The 21,936-nt window shown below is 44.5% G+C and overlaps 2 protein-coding genes across 9 annotated transcripts in view; both read right to left on the reverse strand.

Annotated features, from left to right (window-relative positions):
• MYOT (myotilin) overlaps nucleotides 1-21,936 on the reverse strand; it is a 38,287-nt gene that overhangs the window by 13,821 nt on the left and 2,530 nt on the right. For 3 of the 7 annotated variants that reach the window (XM_006026860.3, XM_006026859.3, XM_025207871.1), the window contains exons 2-8: nucleotides 13,788-13,857; nucleotides 13,578-13,704; nucleotides 12,348-12,410; nucleotides 11,724-11,865; nucleotides 11,020-11,043; nucleotides 9,526-9,645; nucleotides 8,381-8,636 (exon numbers count right to left, since the gene is read on the reverse strand). In XM_006026860.3, the coding sequence (XP_006026922.1) occupies nucleotides 8,381-8,636; nucleotides 9,526-9,645; nucleotides 11,020-11,043; nucleotides 11,724-11,865; nucleotides 12,348-12,410; nucleotides 13,578-13,704; nucleotides 13,788-13,795 (740 nt within the window). In that variant the 5' untranslated portion in view covers nucleotides 13,796-13,857. Of the gene's footprint in view, nucleotides 477-2,398; nucleotides 2,552-6,339; nucleotides 6,539-8,380; nucleotides 8,637-9,525; nucleotides 9,646-11,019; nucleotides 11,044-11,723; nucleotides 11,866-12,347; nucleotides 12,411-13,577; nucleotides 13,705-13,787; nucleotides 13,858-18,487; nucleotides 18,564-21,936 lie in introns of those variants that run through there. The other 4 variants (XM_025207870.1, XM_025207872.1, XM_006026864.3 and 1 more) reach the window with 4 other exon arrangements.
• On the reverse strand, nucleotides 18,576-21,930 carry LOC112550808. 2 transcript variants are annotated; one of them, XM_025207875.1, is made up of 3 exons: nucleotides 21,762-21,930; nucleotides 20,089-20,420; nucleotides 18,576-19,509 (listed from the first exon to the last, which is right to left on the reverse strand). In XM_025207875.1, the coding sequence occupies exons 1-3, from the start codon at nucleotides 21,910-21,912 to the stop codon at nucleotides 19,432-19,434; spliced, it is 561 nt and encodes a 186-aa protein (XP_025063660.1). In that variant the 5' UTR covers nucleotides 21,913-21,930; the 3' UTR covers nucleotides 18,576-19,431. The 2 variants fall into 2 exon arrangements, with proteins under 2 accessions (XP_025063660.1, XP_025063659.1); XM_025207874.1 differs by having other exon boundaries at nucleotides 18,576-20,420.

The raw sequence follows: 21,936 nt of genomic DNA on the forward strand, positions 1-21,936 counted from the left end.
GTTATGCATGGTCGAAAGCCTTTGCCCAGATGATGAGCTAGGAGGAGATTGTGCAGATTCCTTAGGGGCGCTATAGGAAGGCGAGGACAGAGAGATGGAAGAGCTCAGCGACGGAGAGGAGGCAAACTTCTGCCCGCTAGGGTTATGAGGCTGTATGAGAATAGAGGACTGTTTGATTGGTCTGCTCGGCGATGTAGAAGTCTCAGGTCCTGGAGGCTGCTGTTTCCCTTGGTACATACTCTTAGACTGGAGAAAATGTTTTGGACGCTCGTAGTTAAACATGGTTGGTTGGTACATAGAGGAAACTGATGGGAGATTATGGACACTCATGGGGGAGGGTTTGAGATAGTCCTGAGCGTTTGTAGGTGAGAATGGGCTTTGGGGTGGTGGCTGGTAAGTTAGATGATAGGCCACAAACACTTTCGTGGGTGGGTTCCTGGGTAGAGTGGAACCCTTGCCTCGATGGTGGATTATCCCTTTAGGAAGATAACACAGATAAAAGTTGCACGTCACAATTTGACTAGCAAGCACTGTGTAGCAAGCAGTCATTTTGCTGTGAGAGCATCAGGATTTTTAAGATCCCACATGCAGTCCCATAAAAGCGACAAGTCAGGTCTGCAATTTCTATCGCAGATCTGTGCTAACAACTCTCTTTAGTTACAAGATCAAGTAGTACTCCCATTATCATAAGCAGTACCACAGTTTCATCTAAAACAGCAAAGCAAGTTCCAGCATAAAATGAAGGTTGTAGCAATAGCCATGAACTAATGGCGCTTTTCTGGCCTGAATCTGCAAGTAGCCTGAAATAACTGCACAAGCATGAGCTGCCATGCAGCCATCATAAGGGCCTATGGATATTGTAACCTTGCACCCATAAAATTTAACATATTTTCCCTACTGTGCCACAGAACATGTGTTTTTTTTTTGGTTTTTTTTTTGTTGCTATGAGATTCATTACATTTTGTCTTATAGCTAGGGAAGCATGAATTTGCTTCAGTTTCCATCTCAGGCTAGTAATTTTACACACAACAAGAAAATCTCCCATACTATATTAAGACTTTTCAACAAGAGTTTTCAATGTATGAATGCACATGGGGTATGATATTATTTTAGTATTCTTTTGCACACACAATTACCATACTGGGTTTTCCATGCTTTGTGTACTGCTGATTTGCGGATATAGGATGGAGGGGTGGGCGAGAGGGGAAGGAACCATCTGAGCACAAAAGTTTTGTGACCAACTGAGATTAGGTGCACAGATATGAAGTTTAGTAAAGAGAAACCATTCACCCCATTGAAGTAGTTTGCAGAGATTTGTCAATCAAGAGCACTAGGGACAAAGTTGCCCTGAATAAATGGTAATTGGAAGCAGGGCTAGAGTGAAGGATGTATGTCTCTTGCCAGATAATGCATAGGCTAAACCAGAAAATATGGCTAATTAAAGCACTGCTGTAAAATACAGCAGGACAAATAAAGCATCTTGAAGAAAGGTGCTAGATTACATCCTATCCATAAGGTAGATATCTAAATCAAAACTTCCCTCCTCTGTGCAACAGATGGGAAGCTTCCCAGCAGTGAACTGAGCAAATTACAAGTTGTAAAAACCTCTAAGCAGAGACCTATAAATCTACACAGTTACATGTGCTGGAAAAAATTGCAATCTTGTCCCACTGAGATCAGCTGTTTTGCTTCTATATATACACATTGAATATTGTATTCCTTTCATAGGAGACCCCAAAGAAGGGTTCCATGAGGTCATACATTCCCCCGGGAGAGATCAAATTAAGATCTCTTCTGTTTTACAGAAGATTTAGAGCTTCCATTTCCTACTGCTGTGGGGATAGTTGCAAGTTAACCTTAAGTAAACAGCTGTTTTCTAGCAAAAAGTCCCCAACTTCCCCCTTACAAAGATGTTTGGAATGTGAAACTAAAAAAAAAAAAAAATCAGATTTGTGGATCACATCCAAGCTACTTTCTCATTCATTCATCCATTCAAACGCTTGAGTCCTTGGTTTTGGGTAACTTTTAGAAACAGCAATTTAAATATCTATATCCATTTACAAAAGGGGTTAAGGGAGCATGACCGTAGAGACAAGTGGCTATCTCGGACCTCATGGATCACTCCTTTCTCTTCCAAGGAAGAGTTATCTGTTGCATTTGCTTCCCAAACAATAACCTGCCTCCCCCAGCTTTTTAGAAGAGTCAAAGGCAAGATTTAAATTCTAAAATGATTATCCTTTTTTGATAATTGCCCCCTGCTTATGTGAGCTATTTGGCTGAGTGGGACTTTAAAGCATGAGGTTTCACAGCAATATGCTATTCTCATCCCCCGCCTCCAGATCACTAACCAGTTATTCAAACTAAAAAAAGTAAAAGGAGAAAATAAAAGAAGTCTTACCTAAAAGCACTAAAAGCTGTCACCTGGGCTTTAACCGGTATTTTGGGGAAGGGATAGTCATTCACGGACACAGGCTGTAATCATAGTAGCACTCCGCTTAATATTATAAGACCACTCACTTTTATCTGCTGCCAAATAATGACATCTGATGTACTTGCTTGTCCACCTACCTATGGAAGTGTATCAGAATAAAAGTCCTCAACCTCAAAATGCAGCCACTTGCAATAGGGTTTGATTGAGAGGAAGCAGCCCTGGTTTTTCCAACTCTTTATTGCAAGTGGCCATTTGCTGTCTGAAAATCTGTGATGCTTACTGCATGGTGCAGTCATAGGTGAGTAGATCTATGAAGCCATTTGCTTCGTATGTCCCAATGGGAGAAAGGGGAAACATAGAGGGTTGGCATAGTGAATATAGAGGCAATTCTTCCCTCTGCCCACCTGCCCCTTTGGAGGTCCATGCTAAGATGTTCAGAGATTTCAAGAGCAGCCCAATCAAGCTTTACACCACTCAGGTTCACATGAATAAAACAGAAGTGCTTCCTACTGCTGAGGAAGGAGGGGTGCCAATGGAGTGCATGTCACAACCTTGGGGCAATGGGTCTCCAACTTTTGGGGATCAATGGATCTCAACCTGCAATATCAAATTTAAAAAGGGATGAGACGGCACAGCCCCCCTCCCAGTGCAGTCTCCTGACCTCTTTCTGTGGTCATGGGTGGTCACTTTTGGGAATGGACACAGGCACAGCTGGATACCAAGGTGATGCGAGGTTCACAGGTATCTAGAGATGCTGCATTGGGAGTAAAAACTAAGTTCTTGCTTGTATTTAAGCAGCTGCTTTTTGCCATGCAGGCACCCCCAACTTGGAGGACTTTGATTCTGAAATAGGTGCAAGAAGCAAGTCTGTGGCGGGACTGAAACTGGAGCCCTAGCAAATCCAGTCACAGCACTCCTTTGTTCCAGCACATAGCATGCACCCTTCTGCCTGCCTTACCATTCAGCTTTTAAAGTGCCTAGACATGGATTGTTGCAGGCACAGCTTGAAAAGCCCAGCACATACCTAGGCGGAGGAGGGGGTGGGCCAGTTCCTCCAGCTCCTGGAAACTCTTTCCGCCACTTGAGGTGTGAAAGAGATTTCTGTTCAATAATACCAAGCACTTGTCTAGCATTTCACATCTGCTTTGCCCAGCCAGCATTCACCACAATGCTCCTGTGAGCCAAACAAGTCATTTTTGCTGCCACCTCCTGCTGCTGGAGGAAGAGAGATGCACAGACCACCTCTGCGCTGTTTTTGGACGGCCCTTTCAGTTCCTTCTGCCTGCCCCACTCCCAGCTTCCTCTGCAGGCTTTTTTAATCGTTCCACGGGCTAACCCTATACACAGAGGATTTTAATTATACTGTAGAGGGACAAGAAGATACCCTTGTCTGGTCCACACAAGCACTTCCTGCAGTATTACCTCCCTCCTTTACCTGCAGCAATGCTAGGTGGAGAAAATGTGTAAGGCTTCAGTATTGAGAAGGCCTTGGACCCATCACAACCTCAGAGGCCAATGGAAGAGGTAAAATGTGAGAATCTCTTGTCCCCACTTGAGATCATGGTCCAATTTAAAGAATCCCTGTCCTATCAATTAGACAGCTTGCTCTGAGCCAGCCAAACGCCAGCCTCAAGTGAGTGGTTTTCTGCCAGTGATTAATAGGTAAACCTACTAGTCACTACGTGCCATACAAGATGCAGGTCTCACTCAAAAACAATTTGTTAGCACCTAGAAAGCTTTGGCCTTGCATCAAGTTCCATGATGGTACATAATTCTGCATGGGTGCATATAACCCAAGACTCTCCCTCTGCCTGAAGAAGGGCGTTTGTACCCAAAAGCTTGCAAAGAAGAACTTTTTTTCCAACTATTTTAGTGGGTCTAATAAAAGATACCAGATTTACCCAAAGAACCTTGTCTGCCTATAACCTGCTACAAAGCATCTAGGCCCTGACTCAGGATACACTTATTCCCAAGCTTAGCTTTAATATTCCTTTGAAGTCAATGCAATTCCTCATGAGAGTAAAATTAAGCCCATGCTTAAGAGTTTGCAGGATTGGTGGCTGAAATAGAAGGACACAGGCAGGAACACTGTGGGATTTAACTAGGGAACTTCATCACATCAGGAACAGGCAGTGCCGAGAGAAATGGATGCGTGTTGTCAGCCCTCACAGTAGTTTGCCCAGTCCTGACTCAATTTTACTCCTTTTGTCTGCGAACCGATTACTCAGTCTCCTTTATTTACACTTGGGTAACACTTGAATAGCTTGTCATGCTAAGGAAGTTGAATTGGATTGATTTCTATGGGGGGCAGCAATGTAAAATACTTCACATTTTTCCCTAGCTCTCTTTCTTTTTTGATTTCCAGTGGCTAATGTAAAAGGCACAACAACCAATCCACACCTGAAGCTCCTTTTGAATACCATCCCACCACTTGGTGAACAAGTTCTCCATAACAAGTGTTCATTGAGTGCTAATATATTTAAATTCCTCCTGATGAAAGCAATTAGGGGGAGGAAATGCTTCTCAGTCTGAATCAAAATTCTTCCCTTGCAAGCAAGAGTTGGAGTGTATTACCTGTGAATGGAAGGGAGGCAAGGAAATAGTAGCTTGATCACCTGTTAGCATAGAAGTTGGTATGAAAGGTCACATTCTGTGCTTGGACAGATCTGCTAGCCTCCTGCTTGCTTTAATAGGGGCGCATTGTGCTTATCTCAGAGCAGACTTTTGCCTGCAAGGCATTGATTTAAGGGCAGCTTTGTACATCCAAGAACCTGCTGGACAGAGCTAGGATGGAAACAGAAGTGGGGAAGCACAAAGGTAGGATATAGCTTAAAGAAACAGAGTTTGTTTGTTGAGGGAAGACTGGAATAAATGATGAGAGATTTTTTGTTTTGTTTTTTTTCAAGCAATTAATGCTTCCTTAAGTGAAGGAGATGAAGTTTATTCTTGAACACCATTTTTGTATCCAGTCAGTTCCCACAACAGGAAGGTCAGGAGAAGGAGACTGAAAGGGAATAAATAAATAAAAACAACAGTAACCAGTGATTAGGAGTGGGTTTAATGCCTGCAAACTACTTCTTAACTTCAGCTACATTGATCACATCTCTAGCAAACTAATTCAACAGGCCCTTTTGGGGAAGGGGAAGAGACATGCTATGCTCTCTGAAAGGAGTGTGTGCAGGAAGCTTAAAGCTTGCAAATTTTAAAGGCTTGAGAGATGGCTGACAGCTACCAGCTCATTTCTTAACACTTTTTAGTTACTAGTCTTGTAGACGAGACTGTATCGCTAATGTAGTTCTGAGAAGAATGAGCACAGCTAACTGTTCGCAATAATCATTCCCAGGAAGAGCCTCCTGCTCTGCCAGTCTTCTCAAGTTTCTTTTTGTTTCTATAAGGTCACCATTGAATCGGTCACGTCCATGGCTGTACACCTTCCCCTGCAGTTTTAAAGCCTTTAACGCAACGACACTGGCTGCTGTATTATTAGAAGCCTGGTCTGCAAACACTGTTTTGCTTGACTCGGAGAGAGTACTAGAAATATCCCTCTGGTTGTACTCAAGATTACTATGAAGGGACCAGATTTTTCAGGGATTTTTAGACACCTAAAAGGATTGATGCTTCTGAAAACTGAAATGAGCTCCTAGCTGCATCCCTTGGTATCTAAAAAACATGTATAACAATGGCTTTTGGGTCTCAGGGAAAGACTTCTTTGGGTTTGGGATTCCAGACAGCATCTCGCACAAGATGCGAACGGCCTACTCTGCCCGCATTTGAGAAATAGCACGAACCACAAAGCAGCATGTAAAAGTCATACCAGCTGGAACCAACAGATTTGAACAAAACAGCACCTGAAAGAGAGGCCACTCCAAGTTCAACTTACTGGAAAAGCAAAATGCAAAATTTCCTACCTCATTTGATAAGTCTGGCAAAGAACAGGATGGAGCAATTAACCTAAGTCCTTGAGTTTAGCTGGAAAACCCCTTCCACCGGCTCTGCTCTCTATTGTCAGTCGGAGCTTTTATAAGGACTTGACTTTTGGCTGTGTCAGATGGTCATAACAACCTGCTTTGATTTGAAACAACCCATTTTTAAAGAGTACAAGCCTAATATATCCCCCACTCATACTTGGGCATTGAGAATCCTGGTGGTCAAGTCTGATTTATCCCACTGTGTAGTAAGTATTTGTATATTTGGGTTTTGTCTGTGATATTTAATAGCTTCAGTAACTAAGCCATATTCACAGCTTCAGCAGAGGCTACAGCAAATCTCTCTCTCCCTATTCCACAAAGCTGAAGCCTATCGAGACGCATAGTAGTCTGACTAATTCATCAGGACAGCTAAACTGGCTTCAATTAGCATACTGCTTCATTAACGGTGCTGGTGGGGAGCCCTACTGACCTTTATTACAGTAATCTGTGTGCAGGGAGTTCATGCCAGGATTGGGATCTAAGACGATGACCTCTTACTAGGAATCTGCAGATTATTTAAACTAAAGCCACGCTTAGTTTCCTGTTAAATAAAACTTCTTCCTGTGCACAGGGAAATCTATATTTAAAAACCTGTCAGCATGTGGTGAGCTTGTTCAGAACGGTTATAATAACCACATTATTGAAAGAGGATGAAGACTGCTTCCTAAAATAATCTGTTACGCGGAAGAAATTGCTTTCCCTCACTGACAACGGCTTGTGCATGATGTAAAGGTATCATTATAGCGCAGTGCTGGTGTTCAGCTGACTGAACAAGAGACGCACACTTGTTTCATGATGAGAGAGCACGCAGGAAATATTACATGGGACAGTTCCCTGGTATAAAGTCTTGGCTATGCCACTGGAGAGCTGCACAGTGCAAATGAGCGTCTCGGCATCATTGCTCAAACTTGGGACAGGCTTGCTAAGAACAGTAACAATAGCTTGTTCTTTATCAGCTGGAAAGAAATAATGGGACTTAATAATATTGCAAACAACCTATGGCCACTTAGACTGCTCTTCTCACTACGCTGCATGCAGTGGCCACTTGGAACTCCATGGAGGCCAAACTAAGTGCTGAGCTTTCTGCTCCCAAAGCACAAGGTCCTGCCTGCTTTGATATTAAAAGACAGTCCTCACCTGCTAGAAACAATACAGGAACTATGTCACATCAGGGAGTGGTTCTGGGTCTACCCAGCAGAGCTTCCTACTTCATTCTTGCTACTTGTCTAGGTAGCACTCCTTACCTTCAGAGCATTTGGCAAGTTGCAACACACTTGTAAGAGCTCCAGAGATCATCTGCATTTTACAGATGGGGAAACTGAGCCATGTGGGTGACATGCTTGGCCTCAAGTGAGGGATGGAGTCGGTGTTGAAAGAATTGTGATTACAAGGTGGATGTGCTTGCCTCCTTGTCTCATTGTCCTGTAGGGTGGTTTTCTAACAACAATCACTGGAGGCCATATTTTTAAAGATATTTCTGACTAGGCACTTCTGAAAATCCCAAGAGGTGCTCATCTTAGGTACTTTAAATACCTTTAAAAATCCACCCCTGGCATTTTGGTGGCCAGATCTCGGCACTCCGCAGCCCTCACTGACAACAGCTGGACGCTGTTAAATACTGTGCATTCTCAAAAACTGGAGCCTTGAATGCTGAGGCCTTTTAAAAATATAAGCCCTGGCCTGTGTGTATTGAGGCAAACAAGTCATTAACATTACTGACTTGAGTTCCCTTTTTCAGTCTCTAACGGACTTTTGTCCTTCAAAGAGCCTGTAAAGCCTATTCACCAGTGGGTTATGCACACTAACAGGTGTCCATATGTCTACAAAGATTAAATACCTAATTGCGTGTATGCATCCCAAGTGGGTAGTTGTGTTGGCCTCGCTGGTGTATGCTGCTGCATTTTTCTTTCGTCACTGTGAGGGCCACTAGAAATGTACCCCCTTGTGACATATAACAGACTTAAGTAGGCTGTTGCCTTACCAAGGATATGCAGTCTCAGGAAAGGTTTCATAAACACCGCAAAATTCTTCAGTTTCCCCCTGATAATTCTGCCATCCAGGACTGGCATGCTCCATTTGCACGGCTGGGTCTGGTGTCTTTTGCAGCATGTTGTATGAAGGGTTGCTAGCTATATCTCTTTCCTTTACCACATTTTGGCTGTTGCTTGGCAAGGTGGCTGTATTCATGGTAGCTGGTAGGTGGGGAACAGCTTCAAATTCTTCCATCTCTCTTGTTCCTGCAAGGTATGATAGTCAGACAGAAACTAGTAGTGACTTACTGAGACACAGCACGTTCCACAACCAGGGACTCTGGTGAACTTTATAGGCCTTTCTAGGGTCAGCCAAGAGTATTTTATGCATTATCACCTGCAACCTGAGAGTGTTTCTGATGCTTCTGTTGTATCCATGACCAACAAAACCCCCAAGAAGAGCTGTTCAGAAAGTAAGTTTCTGGAGACCCTTAGAAACACCCTGGATACTTGAGTGGTCTGAAATGCCAAGCTCTCCACTAGCTGTGATGCTCCTTGTCGGGATGGCAAGCATTCGCCTTTTTGCAGTAGGGAAAATCCAAGGAGCATTCAGGATGTGATGGAGGCACCAGACATGGCACAGGGACCATGCTATAATAGATGTGTTGAACCACCAGCAGGTACTATCAACAGGGGCCCATGAGCTATCCCTACAAGGGAAGATGTCTGTGGTGTGCAAGTGCCTGGAGATGCTCAGCCTGGCAATGAGTGGCCTCTGGGAGAAGAGGTAAAGTCAGAGGATGGGGTACATGTAGGGTCACCTGGGGAGTGCGCAAGAAGATGAAATTCATGGAAGAGACAGGGGCAGCATGTCTTGTTTGCTTCCCCACTGTATTATACCCACCTTACCTGATGTGAACCAACTTCCTGAAGTACTCTCAGTCCTCTTGGGTATTTCCTACTGTAAGCAAGAATCCACCAATGTTTGTCCTTATTAAATAAGGCAAGCTTGTGGCTGCTTCCCTTGTTTCTAGAGCTGGACTAAGTCTAAACAAACATTTGGGGCTCCCCTTGGTATTTATGACAGTCTGGCATTGAGTGGAGATAGGACCCTCGAGCGGTTTCACCTCCTTGTGACCCGAATGAGTGTACTTACCTTGGGAAACGAAAAGACATGCACTGGATGCCACAGCTCCAAATTCGTTTTCTGCCACACATTGAAATATCCCAGAATCTTCCGGGAAGGCTTCGGTAATAACCAAAGTGCAAACTTCCTCTGAAATGACAGAGAGGTGAATATGATCGATACTGGGCAGGACCCTCAGCCAAATGGTGCCCCACAAGAGGTAAAGGAGAAATTCTTCCGTCCCTTTGAATCACCACCCCTTTGAAGGGTGGATCATGTGCTAAGTGTTTTTAGCTAGGGTTAAGCACAGTGGACGCCCAGGTCAGACCCCACTTCCTCCCACATTGGTGGTGTGCACCCGGAGGCTTGTGTAGTGTTCTGAAAGCTGCTTATGGAAAAGCAGCCCACACTGAAAAATAATGCAAATGAAAGAAATGGTCATCCCAGCCCAGTGCTCGTGCATCTTCTGCCTCTCTGGACCTCAATGACATGTTTGCTCCCTATGCTATGAGATGGGGGCACACCAGAGGAGCCTTGCCTACAGCATGTCCAGTGGAGGGCAATGAAAATGGTTAGGGGGCTGGGGCACATGACTTACAAGAAGAGGCTGAGGGAATTGGGCTTCAGCCTGAAGACATAAAGACTGAGAGGGGATTTCATAGCAGTCTTCACTTACCTGAAGCGGGGCTTCAAAGAGGATGGAGCTGGACTGTTCTCAGTGGTGACAGATGACAGAACAAGGAGCAAGTTGCAGCACGAGACAACATCTCACGTTGCAGCATGGGAAGTTTAGGTTAGACATTAGGAAAAACTTTTTTCACTAGGAGGGTGGTGAAGCACTGGAACAGGTTCCCCAGAGAAGTTGTGAAATCTCCATCCTCAGAGGTTTTTAAGATCCGGCTAGACAAAACTTTGGCTGGGATGATATAATTGTGGATGGTCCTGCTTTGAGCAGGGGGTTGGACTAGATGTGACCTCCTGAGGTCCCTTCCAACGCTAATTGTATCTGATTCTATGTTAATTCTAGTCCTCCACTTACAGAGAAGGATGGGGTGAATTAGGAGATGCTCCTTGTAGAAATGGAAATAGATCTCTGTGACAATAAAGGTTTTATTCTGTGGAGTAGGTTGGCATATAAAACAGTAAGAATACAAAGGATGTGGGGCACAGGGTTGGAACAATTCTTATTGAGGTTGGGCCTGAGGCTAGAGGAAGGTAAGCCTTGCTCCATAGGGCAAGATCAAACCCCCCAAAAGCTCTTAGGACAGTGAGGTTGGCATGTTCACAGCGATGTCTGAACATAGGCTTTGGCCTACGTAGCTGAACCTTAACAAGACAAGACTCTTTGCTCTTAGATACGTTGCACCTCTTAAGTGCTTAGGCTAAAAAAAAAAAGGAGAGAGACTGCGTGTCTTGCTCTTCATGACTTCTGATCAGTTGCTTTTATCTTGGATTATCTGAGAGAACCAGCCTGTTGTAAGCTACCTGACAGAATAGTCAGCAAAAGGTTTCCAATGTACTCACCAGGATCTGTGGACAGGCAGGCCTCTGTTTAAAAGAAGAAAAGGAAAGAGGGGAAAAAAGTGTTTATCACTGCTGTAAAAATGACTTGAGATCAATCAGATGCGTCAGAAAGGCCACAGTCCAGAAGGACTGCTAGTTTAAGTTGAAATGTCATGTTCAAGGACCCTCTTTTATGTTTTATTCAATGCCCCCATGTATCTCGAGAGAGAAATACAGTAACCAGCAGGAGAAATTCATATCTGGATCTGAACTCAGATGTTCAAGTTCCTGTCCAATGCAGTTGATTTTGGCATGATGTCAGCAGGGGGACATCAATGATGTATATGAGCAGTAATCTGGAAATGTGCTAGCTTGTCTGAAATGGGAGTTCATATCATTTTTATTGCTCCTGAATGAATCATAAATGAAAAGATTGACCCATCAGTTATTTAGTTGTGATGTTTTATAATGATTATCGTAATGGGGCCAGAAACTCCTGCAGCATTATTCCTGAAAGGTAGCCCCATTGTTCCTGTTCAGCCCAGTTTGCATACTTGGGTGGGCCTTGCGTGTCATTTCTATTTCTTTAAACTTTTTGGCATATTCAGGTCAAGATCATTCTGTATAAATGACCAGCTGTTTTCTGATCTTGTAATAGCCTTCTATTTTGATTTTGTTATGAATGAAATAACCGTGCATTCAACAAGCATGTTATCAATACCTACTTTTCCTTAATATTCGGAAGTCGGCAGAATCTATGATCTGACTGTAGTCTCTGTACCAGCGAACCTGCAGGGTGGGGCTGGCACGTATGCGACACTCAAATACCACTAATTGCCCATTTGCAGCCATGATGTTTTGTAGCCCCTCAAGAAAGGGGGAAAAAAAGGTGTTAGTGTTTGACATTTTGCTACCTAAACACTTTCTGTAGCAAAGATTTAGTGCTCTACACAGGCACTTATCCACTTCCAATGTGGATAAATTATTTTTTTTTAAGAAAAGCAACTTTGATCTTAAAGATTTGATCTAAATACTAGTTGCTGGGTTAGGAGTGCTATGAAGGACAATATTTTGTGGTGAAAATCTATTGCTTATTGATGCACCTTTAAAAATGCATCAAAGCAAGTGGAGGTGTACCCTGTGCTCCCACGGGGCATGCAAGCTTCTGCCTTCCTTATGCTGAACAAATTATATTAATTTGTGTGAACGAGGATCCTCTGCATCTTACAGCACTGATCCTCCTGTACTGACAGACAGGTGCGGTGTTCACAGGGAGTTTTGTATCATCCCCTCTTCCACACATCTCCCAATCCAGGTACGCAGAAAGTGTACGGTGAGGAAGTTTCTACCTTGGTAAACACTGGTGCAATTCCATGGGTCGAGCCTGTCTGGCTTGTAGCTGGGCTCTGCATCTGTAACCAAGAGGAGCAATGTCATGGGTAGCATTTCTCAGGTTCATAAATGCAACTGGACAGACAGCCCTGTATTTTAAATTAGGAGGTGATTCCTGGTTATTTTTCCTGCTGTTTGTGTGTTAGTCTACCAAATATTTTTGGGATAGACTCCACTTTAGGTGGCCCTTAAGAAAATGTCTCTTTTGGTTGTAAACAGCAACTTATTGGAAGGGAGACTTACAGCCATGAGGGACCTGCTTGGTGCCATGCCTCCCCCTTTTTTAATTCATATGCAAACATCAGTTCTGCCATTGCCTAGGGACAATATCCAGAGGGTCGTATCCTGCCCACAGCCACAAGAGATACTTATTACGGTGTTTTTTTTATTCTGTATTTATCTCTTTTTGAATTTCATAGTTTGATAACTTCAGGTTATATAAATATGTGTGCAATTTTGGTGTCCAGACCTTACAATCACCTTGACATTTAGCTAAAGTAAAAACAGCAAGGACTGAAAGATTGTGGCTCCCTGAGAGTTTTAATGGAACAAGGATGGTGGGATTGGGCCCTGCTGCATTTCTAGCCCACATTGTAAAAGGCAATGAAAGAAGAATAAATGTGAAGGAAGCATGGGGGTGATGTCTCTTGAATAGTGTCTGTTCCTCATCTATCTCTCTTCTCTGGGAAATGAGTCTGGATGCTGAATGACTTATGTGCTAATGTACAGTTGAAATGCCTGTCCCATACCATCCTAGCAGTCTATATAATTTTTTCTTATCCATCCTTTCCTCCCTTCCCCCACTAAGTTCAAAGGGAATTCAATCCTTTGGATATATTGAATTCCCCAACTCTAGACCAAGTAGCTTTCCCTAAGCAACTGTCCTTGCTGAAATGTGCCTTTTGAGGAGCACAACAAATGGCTAAGCTATGTGGCAGCCACTCGGCTATTTCTAACACCCTTCTCTCCCCCCTCCCCAACCATTTATTTAGGTTCCCTTTAGGAAATGCAGCTGGTAAATGTTCTAAGTCAGGAAAACACATACAGAAAACCCTCCTTTTGGACCCAGATCTTGATGCCCATGAAGCCTTGTTGCCATTTGGTTACTGGCTTCAGTGAACTCAAGAGCTGGTCTCGATAGATTGCTTTAAGAGGATTGTGAGCAATAAAAAAAAAGTTTAACCTACTCTTTGAGGGTCAAGCGATAATGGCTGAATTAAAGTAGAGTAACTCTGACGAGGTATATTGTTGCTGGAGACGTCATGGACAGGGGACCCAATGGTCAGTGAAACACTGGTGGCTTTCCGCTTTGTCCTGGGGGAAAAAAGTCAATATGAGTACATGGGGACAGGAACTGTTGAGGGCTGACCATGCTGGACTCTGATCTCCTCACTTACTGTGACATTCCTTTATCTCTGCCAGGATACAGACTTGCAGGGAAGCACGCCTTCTGGTCACGCTATAAACCTACAGGAAACAAACATAAATCAGCTGTATTTTGAGCCAACTTCAGTGTAGTAAATCCTGGCAAATGAAGGGTACATTGATTGGAAGGTAAGCAGTGTGTAACTGAGTGTAAGGCCGTGTGCTAGCAGCAGTATCCTATATGGGAGTGAGCGAAATTGCACAACTTCCACTGTGTTTCCAGGCTTGGAGGGTTGTGGATCTAGATATTTTTTATATGGTCCTATTTAAAACAGGCATTGCACCAGTTTTTTTCAATATTCTACTCTAAGGGCAGACACAGACATAACATTCCTCCACCAACATCAGGAGGAAAGAGCGTGACCTGTGTGTCAGCACGGAGAGGATGGAAACTGGAAGTATCAAAGCCCCTTTCAAATAGGGAAGAGCCAAAACTGCCTTCCATTCGGCTTTGACGGTAGTAATGCGTTTCTGCCTCATGGAATCAAGTCATTTAAAGAAAGCCCCGGGATTATGTCCCCTGTCTGATGACGAGTGACACTGGAATACAGGTGTCTGCAGCCCGCCAGGGCTACCACTGTAATTAAACCCCCACTCTCCTAACTGAATAGGATTTGCACTGTGGGGATGTTCACAGACCCTGAAGTAAAAAGCATGTCACAGTAGCATGGTTGCTACTTTAAAGCATTGCTCAGGGCTTTATAAACCTTTATTAGATCATGTAGGCAAAAGCCTGAGGCAAAGGCTCATAGCATCCATCATGGGGTTGGATGGACATTGTGAGCCTGATTCCAGGCTACTTGTGCTTTGTGTGGTCATTTGGGCTTTAGTCCTATGTTTGGGCTTGTTCTGAACAGATTACAAGTAGTCCCAGTGATGTAGAAACCTAGCACACAAGTCCTTGCTCTCTTTGGTCACATGTGACACAGGAATGAATGGCCCAGTCTCTCCGTTCAGCCTTATAGGCTGAGACTGCCACTACGGGCCAGTGACAAGATGCAGAGGTGCCTAGGGGGACATGCAAAAGTTCCCATGCAGGTTAGGTGCCTAACACCCATCGGCCCTGACTCGTGCCTCCAGTAAAATCATGGTCACCTGGGAGCTCTTGTGCCTGGCACATTGGTAGGGACCACCCTAATTAATCTAGTTATACCAGTCTATTAGAGCTGTCCTTTCTCTAGGCTGCTTATTTGTCTTTCCATCTAAAATTAAAGCTGTAACTGGATTTCAGTAAAGAAACATTTTTCTTTCAGTTCATTGCAGCACAGAAAGAACTTGCAGGGAGCTACAGGCTACTTCAGGGCGGGCAGCCGACTCCTGTGAGAGACCGAGTCACCCTGCTCCGGACGGCTGAGGGGAAGACATAGGCTCAGAGCATGTACAACTGGTACTTCCAGGGCTGTGCTCCATTCAGATCCCGCAGTGTACTGAGCACTCTGGCTGTGACCCAACAGAGCACTTCAGCACATACTGTGACACATGGTAAGCACTGTACAGACTGCCTGTTCTGTGGTTTAAGTAAGGTCAAACTCCTGCCAGAAATGGAGCGGTAGCATGCCATGGTCTCCCTAGTTCCACAGGAGCAACAGGACAAGGTGGCTTTTCCTCTCCCTGCAATAACTATTCACCAGGTAAATCTCTGTCCTTCTTGATAATCCAGAATGAATCTGGGGTTTAAAGCAGCTGAAGATGGAGTACATCTTTCTAGGTGCCTCCACCTCCCAGTGAACACCAGCTAATAAAAGATAGCCTGCCATCCCCCCCACTCCATGGCTTAAGTATAGCAAAAGGCACCTTTATAGTGTGGACATGTAGAATCCTTTAGCTGTTCATCTCTTCACCTCCAGGCCTGCTGACCTACCTACAACACTACTGTGGAAGAACACTAAATGCCCAGGTGCAGCCTCACATGAATAAGTGAGGGTAACAGAAGAGCAGGCCTGTGGCAGGCCAGCCTTTGGCAAGGTGACCAAATGGATGACTCACTTCTCTTCTGAAATTTGGAGTGAGACCCTTTGGATCTCAGTGTGTGAGCTCTGCCCACTGAGCTAAAAGAAAAGTGTGGTCAGGGTAGTATCCCTCATAGCTTCTGTCAAGCTTTCAGCCGCAGTGGAATAGACCCTCTATCTTTAGTCCTGGACTGGAAGGGCGTGTGCAGCTCACTCATACTCCAAGTGAATGCAGCTTCTGCTTACATTAGGTATCTTCATTCATAGGGCTCTGATTCCTAAACCACTGCAAATCCCTCAAGTTGCTTCAGCAGTACTGTAGGTTCACCCCAGATCCACTTATCTCAGGAGGTTTCATTGCCAATTCTGTGAAGCAAAGTTCATCTCTGCTCCCTCTGCTTTGATCCATTGCCTGTTCATGTTAGAAATGTGTAAGGTAAAGATACTTGGAGAAGATAACAGCTAAATTATCAGATGCTTGATATTAAGTACTCAAAGCAACCTGTTTTTAATGTGGCCTGAAGGGCGGAGCACTGGGCTGGGACCCAGGACACTTGCGGGGGGAGAGGGAGGGTTCTACTTCTGACTCTGCCACTGACCTGTTAATTGAGCTTGGTCAATTCACCTACCCTCTCTCTCCTTCAAGTTCCTCAACAGCAAAATGGCAAAAATGATACTGACTGCCTTGGTAAAAGCACTTTGATATCTAGTGCGGAGAAGCACAGATTTAGATCAGAGCTGGGCATAATTATTCCTTCTTAATCAGAGGTGCAGAACACTCACAGCCCCCAGTGAAGTCAGGCTGCAAGCATCTTCCTTTGCATCTGAAAGTCAGGCCACAAATAGTCCCAAATCCAGCAAGCATCACTCTCCAGATCTGCATTTAAACACGTTAGAAGAAGGTGCCTACGTGCTTTCTGAAGGTGCCAAAGTGCTTTCTGTTTTCACTGATTCACAACCTAATTATGGATTTGGGTGCTAAAATTGTGGCCAACATTTGAAACAAGCCTTTATGTCTTGAAAGCACTGGACAAGTTCTGCCTAGTTTCAGCAGGTGCAATGGAGGAGGGTGATTTTGGCTGGGCGAGAATGCTGCCAGCATCTCTGTGCTAGTGTTTAGGTGTGGATCTTGCTCGTCTTGGGAAATTTCTAGGAAAGGAGTTTTCTCAGGTTTGCTGCTGTCCACAGAAGTCCTTGCTGATGCTTGGAATTTTTCAGGAATGTAAAATGGCCTCTTGCTGTTGATTTTGAAGGTCCAGCCAGGCCATTTGATGGAAAGCCCTCTCCCAAAGAGAGATCTGCTTTCTTTGTGGAACACAGCAGGCAGCACGGTGTGTGCACTATGAATATTGCACTATACCCAGCTTTGCTACCACCGTAATGTTGAACCTCTCTGCCAGTCACTGTGACTCCATATCATTGCTGACAAATCCCATGTGAAGTTTTTGTTTTGTTTTGTTTTTCAGCAAAGCCACTGTTGTTTGAGCATTCACAGACTCTTTCTGTCATATATCAAAAAGGCCTGAATCAAACTTTGTCAAACTTAGAGGCAAAAGCAAAGGAGGGGGAGGATCCATCAGGTGCTACAATCAAGCTGGAAGGTGGCTTTTTCCTGCCTACCTCCAACCGTGAAACTCCCAAGTGACCGAAAGCAGAAGGTTAAAAAAAGAAATATCCTGGGAACCTTTTTTCCCTGGAAGACAGCTTTGTGGTATCACAGAGCTAGAAGTGCTCATGTACTTTGGAGGAACCAGGTGGGTGCTACTCTGTGGTCACTTGTGTATTGCTGGCCATCAGGCATCTTTCATGAAGAATTAGCGGAACGAGTAGCATTGTATAGCTTCCCTCCTTGAAAGAATAAGTAGTAGAGGCTTTTTTTTTTTTACCTTAGTGAGTCATTTTAGTGACCTCAGCTTTCCACGTAAATGGCAACCTTTACTTAGTGTAACCCTAGCTCTTTATGAAGGGGACAGAATTAGACCCTGCCAAATGAAGAGTCAAGGACCTTTGCAACCCAACACCAGAATGATTACAAGGTACATTCAGATCATGGTGTCGACACAAACAATAATGACGACATTCTAGCATTGCTGGAATGGCTGACATGTCTGTAGATTTATGCTATATCTAATACTAGGACAAATATAATGCGGGGGGTTTAGGAAAATATTAAAGCTGCATGGAGCACTTTGCCAGAGGTTTGAAATGTGGAAAGTGCTTTAAATCTGTTTTAGGAACAACCTGAACATCAGACAGACAGATCTGAAATAAGCTGCATTATAAAAAGTGAGAGGGGTAAAACAAAAAAAAAAGAAGTACCACTTAAACCTCCAGTTAGAGGTAAGACAGGTTTCAGTGTGCATGATAATATCAATGTATGTCTTTTGCTTATAGCTCATACCCTGAGTTAAGCTGGTGTATAACCTTCCATTAACTTTGGACGCAAAGCATTTTGCAAGGCATACTCACACACATTAAGGTGCTTGTTACATTTTAACAATCGCTGTGGGATCATTTTGGAATTTACATGCTTGGGTTTTTTTTAAACTTGTAATTTTTGCTTCATACAATCTTATGATGCTTTGAATTAAATGAAAGCATGATGCTCTAGCAGAGGTGGTCTACTTAGAGGAGCTTCTGTCCTGAGTCCAATTTCTGGTGCCAGAAGGCTGGGTTGGGAAATTATAACCATTGAACTGGTGAAATCTTTAGTTGTAACTTACTATTAGGTGATGCAATTTCTTTACTGATGGTGATTTGTCTGTTGTTCATGGAGGGTGAAAATGGAGAATTTCTAATCTGGAAAATAAATTGATATTTTTTCCCTTCCTGAGAAACTTGGAGGAATTGGCTAATACTATCAGGCAGTTGATTAGGACTATCAGGCATTTTCCTGCAAGTTATGGAAGGAATTAGAAAAAAACAGTACCATTTGGCAAAGGCTTAGAATGATTTTGAACCCTAAAAGAGCGAATGAATTAACATAAATAATTTTGTTTGTTTTTCCTAGAATTATAACTATATATTTCATATTTATTATCTAACCCTCCCACACAGACATCTCATGAAGATTAGTGGATGTTTGTGTAGGACTTTTTGAAGAGACAAAGCTTTTACATAAAAGCTAAGTATCACTACATATTTTTTTTACTGCCACTCATCTAAGTATGGTTTCACCTTTTAATTTGTTTTGCTCTTCACTTAGAGCAAATTATTGGCAGCTAAACTGAGTCTATTATCCTGAGTGTGGGTTGGGAGGAGAACACACACCGGAAAGCAATGAGAAGCATTTTTTTCAGTACCGTCAGTAAGACTGAATGGTTACTGCAGTACTTGAAGCACTTACAGTAGCTTTGAATTCCTGCTCTGACATACATGTTGAGGTTACTTAGTTTTGCTGACTTGAAACTGGCCTAAAATGTCAGGAGAACTGTCACAAAGACTGAAAGGGTTTTCTTTTTTTAAATACCTCTATGAAAAGCTGCACCTCTAGCATGCACTGCTTCAAAGCTCACATACAGTGGCATGGATGTTCCTTAAGCATGCAGCGTCTTAGCCGTGTATTAAAAAAAAAAAGAATTCTTGGTGATCCTTTCACTACCGCCCTTACTCATGGGGTTCCCAGGGGAGCTCCTGTTCTTACTCCACACTGGAGGTTTCAAGTTCCCTAGCTTTCCAAGAGACCCATTTTACAGTCTTCGTTGTTGAGAATTGCATCATAACACCCGGTGCCATCATAGCAGTACTGAAAGTCAATAAAGAGAAGCAGAACAGTGGTTGGACAGCAGCATAGATCTGGGCAACAGGAGCCACATAACTGAGGACAGCTTGAATTTCCTAGACAGTGATAACTTAGGGCATTAGAGGCAAAACCCACATGTGGGGGTTGGACTAGATGACCTCCTGAGGTCCCTTTCAACTCTGATTTTCTATGATTCTATGTGATTGAGTGTGCATGCTGTGCAGGGATGTCAAAGGCTGTATGGGGGGTGGCAGCAGCCAGGGGTTGGTACCCAGGGAGGGGGTCCTGCTGTTGGGTGCCCAGGCTGTGCTCTGTGGAGCTCCATCCACAGCAGGGCTGGAACGGCCGTTTTGAGATGGACTGATGGGTCAGGGGAGGAAGGGGTATAGATAATACATGATAGTGGAGGAATGGAGTGGCTGCAGAGTAGTCCCAGTGTTGAATTTTTTGGGGAGAAGGGCCCCATGAATGCTGAAATACATTCCCTGCTGAAACCTGCCCCTTTAATGATGCCTCAGTGTCCTCCTTGAAATCCTCTAGCTGCTGCTCTGGAGCCCCCCAGCGGTATGTGCCCAGCACTACCTCAGAGACCACAGCAGCTTCGTAGACCCTTTGTTCAAAAGAGCCGGGCTGCTGCTTGGAGCCCAGAACAGGAACGAAGCTGACTTTGCTTTGTTCCCCGTTCTCTGATCCTGGCTGTAGCTCCGTGGCAGTCCCCTGGAAGACCTCTGCTCCTTTCTGTTCTCTGACCATCATCAAGCTGCTCAGCTTGAGGCCTCTCGTCCTGAGACTGCCTGGGAATAGTTCAGCTTCCAGTGCCATGTAGAGTAGCAGTGGCCATGTAGACACTGCGATCACCCTGGAGTAGTGGCGAATGAAGACCATGTGTAACACCTGCATCTTCCATACTAACGCTGTGATTGGGAGACATTTATATAGCTCATTACCTTCCTGTTTGCTAAATGTTTGGAGGCATGTGTTAAAAAAACCTTTTCTGTTCTTTCCAGAGATGGGGCCAGATTTCTGGATTTTGGAGAATTTCACTCCTCAGTGCCTGGTGCTATGACACCCACTCCCCTACCCCTTGCTTTGCATGGTCATTTCAGAGTCTGGATCTGAGCTCTGTGACATGGGCTTCTCTCTGGTCATTTCAAGATTGATTGGGAGACTTTCTTTTCTTCCTAGAGAAGCAAGAACTGGTGTTTTGATGGTGGCTGGAAGGATGCAAACAGCAGAGGAAGAGGAGCAAGGAGACAGAGTGAGAATAAGTCTGGCTGCTCTGAAAACTGCTACCAAGAGTATGTCTATTTATTGCTTCTCTTCCAGAGAAGCAAACAATAGGCAGTTCCCTGAGTAGGGGGGGCTCAGGGCCTAGCACCAGCTGCTCCTAACGTTTATCAGTTTATCTCATGTAAAGGTAGGTACTTCGGGCTCTAACTGCAATCCAGACAATTTGGGGACAGTGCACAGCTTCCCCCCAGCTCTGGGCATGTGGGGGCAGGCTGCTAGCACTAGCCCTCTTGTTGCTAAAGATGGACTCTGTCATCGAGCTGGTTCTGGTGCACAGGCCGGTGTGTTGGGGGCTAAGCCATGTCTCTGCGGCCCTCCCTGCCTACTACACTGGTAAGAGGAGTAGCACCTTGCAGTAGCTGCTCTGCACCCCATGGACAGCTGGCAGTGAGCCTCCAAGGAGGAGTCAAGGGGTTGTTTGCTTCCTTCCTCCCCTGCTCGGGACACAGGAGACTTCTGACTAAGCGCCATGTGCGTAGTTAAACACTTGCGCTGCAAAGGTTGCTGCTTGCGCTGCTTCTCTCGCAGTCCAGGCAGAAGAGCCAGTGCAGAGCAATGGAGACCTTAATCCTTCAGGACCCTAAAGTAACTTCACAGCCCAGAAATGCTGAGAACCCTTTGACTTGGAGACCTGTCATTGAAAGGTCAGAAGGGAGACTGCATTAAGCCAACACTGAGCTCTCTTCCCAATACCTCCCTAAGGACAGCCAGGATGGCTGCAGCAGTGCTGGTAATGACTGGTCTAAGGCTGCTGTGCCTCTGTAGAGTTTAAGCCTGTTCAGGGCAGCTCCAGTAAGCAAAGCAGCTGAAAACATCTACAGCTCATCTACCCCAGGGCTCCCCTTGCTGGAGTTGTGCTAAGTCCCAGGGCAAAGCTCATCAAGGAACCCAGAAGTCCCTCTCTCTGGAGGCTGCATTTTAAGGACAACCTTATCTAAAGCTTTCCAGTTTCAATTGCTGCTGACCGGTCTGGAGTTGCTTTAGGCTGTTGGCATCCTGGAAGAGAAGAATCCATCTCTGCTGCTTTGGTGCAGCCAGTTTCAGCTCCTGAAGGAGGTGAGCTCGGCAGCTGGGGCAAGCTCGAGACGTGTCCTGAACACAGAGGGCCAGCAACATGTGATCCACCAGCTGGAATTCCTG

Source organism: Alligator sinensis, unplaced genomic scaffold (genome assembly GCF_000455745.1).
Source record: "Alligator sinensis unplaced genomic scaffold, ASM45574v1 scaffold741_1, whole genome shotgun sequence".
Lineage (NCBI taxonomy): Eukaryota > Metazoa > Chordata > Crocodylia > Alligatoridae > Alligator > Alligator sinensis.

Bases quoted from the DNA above. Each gene is read 5' to 3' on its own strand.
- LOC112550808 (XM_025207874.1), bottom strand. From the start codon at position 21,912: ATGTTGCTGGCCCTCTGTGTTCAGGACACGTCTCGAGCTTGCCCCAGC. The intron at 20,421-21,761 runs GTCAGCAGCAAT...TCCCAATCACAG, and splicing joins CCTAAAGCAACTCCAGACCG to CGTTAGTATGGAAGATGCAG.